Raw genomic sequence first — 6824 nt, forward strand, 5'->3', positions numbered from 1 at the left:
CTGTAGTAGTTGTATCTTGTTTTTTATTACAGCTATTCAATGCATTTGTACTTGATACTGATACAATATCATTATCAATATTATGCCCATATGCGTTAGTATGTACAGATCGATTTTTCGCGATTTGTTTCGATGGAAATGAATTTTTAGTCGGCTGTTTATTTATCAAGATATTTTTTGTAGTTTCATCGAAATATATCTTTCCTATATCTTTAGTAATCATTTCGATATCAAAATTTCTCAAATTAGAGATTTCTGATTCGAGTTTCATCTTTCCCTTGGGAAAAATTATATTTCTCATGATTTCGGCTTCTTCCTCTAAACTCGGCTTACTATTTGTCTTGAGGATATTTGTCGCGCTTTTATGCAAGTAATGATTTGCGTTGGGATCCATATAGGTTTCTTGCATTCTATCTACTTCGCATGTCACCTTTTCCAGTAATTCATACAATTTTTTCGTATGAACACTGTCGACGTAATCTTTACCCTTCGACCAATTCCTTTCCGCTCGTAATGCTTGCCAAGCCGACTTTACTTTCTCCACTTCATGATCTATGTTACTTGGCTTGCCTAAAGCATACATGATGAAAGTATATGTCTTGAGACTTATCACTTATAATTCAATATGATGAATCAAAAAGAAGCGAAGAGAAATTATTCGATATAAAGGAAATAATAGAAAGCAATTTACATTCATTGTCAAGTTCTTTGCTCTGCAATGTCTTCTCCGACTTCGTTTTGCCAAGTATTGGCAAATTAGTATTTTGAGTAGAATCCGTTACATCCGAATGATCCTTAACGAAATCAATATGCGATTTTAATTGCGGTAAGACAGAAGATGACTTCCGTTTTAAGAAATTTCCGTTTTCCTCATTATTATTTGAATTGCCGAATGACGTAATATCTATATACATTAACATAATTAATGAATATGAATATTAAAAACGGTGTCATATGGCTCCATGATTTAAATAATTCCATGTTACGTCAAAATTTTTAAAAAATATTAAATAATTAATATTAAAATACTTTTGCTATGAAAAATGTATTTTAATCAATAATCAATTGGATAAGATGCGGTTGAGAGTTTAAACAGGAATATCTTTTGTATTGATGCAAAAAGAGATTGAATGTATAATTAATTCTGCACACCTGTTTTTGCACAAGGCAATTTTTGTTCAGAATTACTCGTAGGTCGCAAACAAGTCAATGAATTGGATTGCTCGGCGAATGGATTGAATTCGTAGATGAAATTGCTCGTCGCTGAAATTCTTTTTACGGGACTCGCACGTAATTTTTTACCCTGCTTCGTTATATTCTCCGCAATCTATTTGGAAAATATTTTCTTATCAGTATTAGTTGATTCTTGTGATAAACCAAAAGAGCTTTTTTATTTAGAGGATTTTATTATATCAAAGTTATATTTTTAGCTAAAGTTGATATTTTTTGCGAAAGTTGAAAATATTAAGCTATTGTGCTATTTTGAAATTTTATCTGACACAGATTTTAATCAAAATCTTTAAATAAAGCAAAAGAAACGTACAATATCGCGTTTTACTTCCAGGGTTTCCTTAGATTGCTTTGCCTTGATTTTATTTTCAATAGTTTCAATTAGCAATTTTCGATTGATAGAATTTAATTTATTGCCTTGAGGATCCAGATTGCTCTTGATTTGATCGCCGTGTGCTTTAAAATCTCGCAAGACTTCCGACCATTTTTGCATATCAAGTGTTCTGCATAGATTTCATGGATTTTAGAAGTAAAAACTATATGCGTTACTTTTAGCGAAAATAAGTGAAAGATAATAATTTTTACTTTAAGTCATTATCTGCAAAATTATATTTTCGAAAATATTTTTTATTATTATCGTTGTAGACTGCAGGATTCGCAGATTCAGCCGTCTTTTTAGATTTTCTTGGACGTGATTTTTTTAAGCTGTTGAAAATTATTATGTATTTAAATATGTTTGTTTAAAAATATGTAGGATTTTCTGTACTCACTTTATTGCAGAAAGAGAAGTTAATTTGCCTCTCGGTTTGATCACATGTTCCTGAAATATTTCTTCTTGTTTTTCTTGTTCTGTTTTCTCTACGAAAACACTCAGAGCGTTAATTCTATTGTACTCGTCACAATTTTGTTTCTTCGAAAAGATAAAGTTTAGATTCGTCGCGGCGAAAGAAATTAACACGTAATTAAATTATTCGAAATAGTTTGGACTCTCATTTGATCTCGAGATTGACGAGCCTTAAGCTTTTTCTGAATTTTGAAAAATTATTTCTCGAAACTCAATATATGTTTTCGCTTCTAAACAAGTTAAGGACCAAGCAATGCTTGGATGAAAACCATAAGTTTGCGGATTTGTATTTTGCGCATTGATGATAACCTTTTTAACTTAACGGTTGATAAAAAAAAAATATTGAAATTGATATCTGATATAAAAAAAACAAAACACTGAAATATATTTTTTCGATATGAACTCTGTTTAGAAGCGAATTTATCAATTTATGATACGCAACATAAAAGAGATATTTTGTTTTTAATGAAATTGAGATTTTATTTGTATTTATCAGTCTTTATTTATATAACTCTAATCGACAGATCAAAATATATTTATATTATTTACGTTATTTGTATATATAGAGATGTGTATTTTAACGAGAGATATTCTAATACAACTATACTCTCGAGCATCGAGGTTTCCAAAAGTTTATATCACTGTTATATTTCAGGACACGACAGGAGAATTCTTTATTATTTTTTCCGAGTCAATATTAAGTGCTATCATGTACTCGGATCATGAATTGCAAAAGCTAAATCAAGTCCAGCTTGATTCTTTTGTGCGGGTCTTTTTCTTTGCGTAGGGAAAAGGGTAAAAGCGATAACATTGCGTTGCACGATTTTCTCTGCAAGATCCCCCAGAAATCTATTCAAATCTTCGACGTTTTCTCGCATCATTTTAATCGAAGAAAAATACGTGTCTCCGTCCGACAAATAAGATCCTTTATCCATTGTTATAAATGCAATGCGTAAAACGAATGCTTTCGTGTCTACGGGCTTCTGGAATAACGGACACGCGGTGGCAGAATAAACAATTAAAAAAATAGAAAGAGGAAGAATCAAGCTGGGACGGGCAAACGTAAAGGAAACTGAGGCAAAGGAGAGAGGACGCAGTATCGATTTCCGCGATATTGATTTTTGCGAAAAATTACGAAATTTTGATAAGGCTTGTGATGCCGCAAACAGTGCACATAATTATAGGGTATCTCTGATGAGAAACTTCATCTGCTGAAAATTATATCGAATAAAATATAGTAGCATTGTATTATGTGTCTTGAAAGTTTTATTAATCATAAGAAATTAGATAATGCGTTATATTCGAGCTACATGTGAAAACTAGTAATTATCGCAGAGTAGAGAGTAAATATATAAATTAAAATTAGTTTTGATAAAAATCTTCATATTTTAATTACACTTTTATGTCGTACATCGAAATATAATTAATAGAATTTTAAAGATCTTACTTATTTTAATGGTCACCATGTGTGTATATATTCTCGCCTTATAAAAAAATTCGCGTTTTTCATTTAAATAATTTTTACTCAAGAATAATAATCCATCTTTGTATAAAATAGCATCAAGCACAGACGTAGCACCGTTTCCAGCATCTCGGATATCGCCTTGTTATCATATAAAATGAGAATCGCCAGGAATTAATTCCGTATAATTTTGCAACTCTTAATCTTCGAAAACAGGAATTGTTTTCAAAATATTTTAGAGAATTTTTGTTTCTTTTTAATCAACCATTAATTTTTTAATTTTTTTGCCAATTAATTTTTAATTTTAATAAAAAATGTTTATTTTCCTAATGATTAGAAATCAACAATTTGAAGAATTGAAGATCATAATTACGGATTCCAAGCGATTTTTTCTATATTTTTACTCATACTTTATAGATTCTTTTTATAAAATATATACATATAAGAATTGTAATTAATTAGATATCCTCTCCTTTGCACTCGCGAGACCTGCGCCGCCTCCAGCGCGATATTTCATATAGCAGATGACTATCTTATCTAATAATAGCGTCTCTCGATTTTTCTAGTTCTGCTGCTTGGTGGCTTCATGGGGTAGTACGACGCGCTTAGTGAGACCCGGGACCATGTCGTAGTTCTGGGAGCCGCGATCATCATCGCGAACATCCATCAAACTTCTCGACGGGCTCGGCGAGGTCAAACATTCGTGGATGAAGCTGCATACGGTGTTGACGTAGACGTCGCGATAAGTCGCATAGTGCTTGACATGCGGTGAGTTGGTGAACAGGACCAGCTGCACGTTCACGCCTCGTTCAGCTCGGCGACTGGCGAACTTCTCGACATCCTGACGACAGATCTCAGATAAATGAGATTTATCAGGTAGAAGAATAGATTTCAAACGGTTTACTACAGTGTTAGGATAACATATAATTTATCGCTAGCAATGACATTGATTTCGCGATTCTCCCCTACTATAAGAGATTTTTCTCATTGCATCCAGGAAACTTGATAACATCAAAATCTTTATATAAATAAAGAATAAATTTTTAGGTTTTTCCTTTATTTTCTCTTATATTAAAAAAAATTACTGGAAAAAAATAAGTATAAAAATCCAAGAGAGACATTACCGCGGAATTATCGAGATAAAAATGAACGGAACTCACAGACGCTGGAATCAGGGTATCGCTGTTGGAATACAGAAACAGTTGAGGCCAGGAATACACTTCTTCGGCGAGGGCGATTGGATTTGTCGGGATGGACGATCTACTGAATGCCTGCGCAATCATCTGACGATCATAAATTAACATATAAGCTATGTATAAAGCTCTGAAATAATCTAATCTTTAGATATAATTCTTCATTCTTGTGTGATGTATGCGATATATTTCGCTTACCTCGAAGAACCAGAGTACGGAGAGAAAGAACGTGATGACGAACGACATCGGTAGATTCGTGAGAGGATGGCCACCGATGATCGCGCTGATCGCCTTAAAAAGGGCTGTTATTCTTCTCTCACCGGGCGCACTGTCAAATATCACTCCCTTGATCTATAATTTTATAATCAGAGACAGATTATTGTACTTTACATCGCCAATTATTAAACCAAAAATTAATCGACATTATAAGACATTAAACATATAATTCGATATTCGTACAGTTCATGATTTTTAACAAAATTTTATTCATCAATTAATTTCAGATGTTGTTTTATAACATTTGTAATTTTTGGTCAATTAATCAATTAGTTAATTATTTATTGATGAAAACAGCACGATTGTGATATATATTGATTAAAAAATCATAGCAATCTTGTGAGAAAATATGACATAAAATTTGGCAAGGGAATCATTTTGTGTCCTCTTGTTGTGAAAAGATATTATATATTCTACCTTGAACAATGTGTTAGCCTTTTGCATCGCAAGACTAACGTGCTGATAAAGGAATGCGCCACCGTTGCTGAAGACGTGAAAGAATATCGGATGCTCGTTCAATCGTTTATCGGTGATCACTTGCAGCAGCCGCTTGCCGATGTACGGCATCTTGTCCCGACGCCAAAACAGGCATTCCACCGGCGCCGTATAACGCAGTGTAATGCAACTGCAAATATGCATATCGATCATTGTTTATCTGAATCTTGCGTGGTCCCTCATGTAACTCATGTAACTCGAGAACTTTCTGAAGAAAATGATTAAATAATTTTGCTCACTAGATACATTTTTCCATTTTATTTTTGGATATCATCCATTCATTTTCGCACATTATACGTGATTTAGAGATACCGCTTTGTATGTATACAAATATTTGAAATATTTTCAGAATCCGGCGTATTTTTGATCTCTCTTGGGAATCTAATCGCGTCTCGTCTTGTCATCATTCTCGTTCGCGAGACCGACTTTGCTCGAGATAAATCTACAAATAATACCTTTTCTCTTCGTAGATCGCACTATACTTGGCCAAGTATCGGTCCTGACAGCCGGCCCATCCTAGCAGGATCACGACCGGTCGCTTGTCCTCTTCGTACACGAACACGAATTCCTCCCTTTGGTCCTGTCCGGCCGCGGTCAGCGTCGGGTCCTTTGGAGATGGAGGAAACGATGGAAACATGATGTAATAATCCAGATCCTCCTGGTCGCTCATCTTGCCCGATTGCCGTGCCTTCTGTTCATGAGGACGAAAGGGGAGGATAGAAAGAGAGAGAGAGAGAGAGAGAGAGAGAGAGAGAGAGAGAGAGAAAGGGGAAGAGGACGCGATCAGGGGTGACGGGGGGATGCGCCGGGCATAAACTACCTTCGCCGGGAGGGAAGTGTCCCTATACTACGGCTTGAACCCGAGCTTGCGTCGTTCGAAACGCGCGAACGCATACCGGAGGATCGATATCCGAGGGAGTTACAGGAGTTAGGTAGGAAACGGCGAGAACGACGGCGCATGTGGACATGTAGGAGCGGATTGTATATGTAAAAACCACGAGTCATTATGCTCGAAAGGACATTTCCAAGTTTTAAAAAACTTGATATTCTACGCAAACAAATCAATCTTACTTTAGTCTTTCCATTTTCATTGAATGAATGTAAAGAGCTTGAAATTAAATGAGGAACAAAATTTTGTTGGAAATTGCAAACTCTATATATGGATATGGAATTATAAGTACAAGAATTTATTTGATTATGGAATTGCATTTCAGGAGAGTGATATTTGACAGTGCCCTTTTTTCGTATATTTTACACGTACATTTAAATTCGTTGGAATAATTAATCTTAATCTATTTGCATTGATACGACGATATATTTTTTT

At 34.4% G+C, this 6824-nt stretch overlaps 1 protein-coding gene across 1 annotated transcript; it reads right to left on the reverse strand.

Annotated features, from left to right (window-relative positions):
* Positions 1-3436: 3436 nt before the first annotated feature.
* Positions 3437-6700, reverse strand: LOC126855674 (transmembrane protein 53). Its single transcript, XM_050603533.1, has 5 exons — positions 5956-6700; positions 5423-5630; positions 4928-5080; positions 4697-4819; positions 3437-4377 (listed from the first exon to the last, which is right to left on the reverse strand). Exons 1-5 carry the CDS (start codon positions 6168-6170, stop codon positions 4099-4101), a joined length of 978 nt encoding a protein of 325 aa, XP_050459490.1. The 5' UTR covers positions 6171-6700; the 3' UTR covers positions 3437-4098.
* Positions 6701-6824: the final 124 nt, after the last annotated feature.

This window comes from Cataglyphis hispanica, chromosome 16, assembly GCF_021464435.1.
Source record: "Cataglyphis hispanica isolate Lineage 1 chromosome 16, ULB_Chis1_1.0, whole genome shotgun sequence".
Classification (NCBI taxonomy): domain Eukaryota; kingdom Metazoa; phylum Arthropoda; class Insecta; order Hymenoptera; family Formicidae; genus Cataglyphis; species Cataglyphis hispanica.

What these genes read in the sequence shown, in the direction of transcription:
- LOC126855674 (XM_050603533.1), bottom strand. Translation starts at nt 6,170, where the DNA reads ATGAGCGACCAGGAGGATCTGGATTATTACATCATGTTTCCATCGTTT. An exon ending in CCGTACTCTGGTTCTTCGAG is followed by an intron (nt 4,820 to 4,927) that starts GTAAGCGAAATA and finishes TATGATCGTCAG; the next exon opens with ATGATTGCGCAGGCATTCAG. An exon ending in ATACCCTGATTCCAGCGTCT is followed by an intron (nt 4,378 to 4,696) that starts GTGAGTTCCGTT and finishes ATCTGTCGTCAG; the next exon opens with GATGTCGAGAAGTTCGCCAG.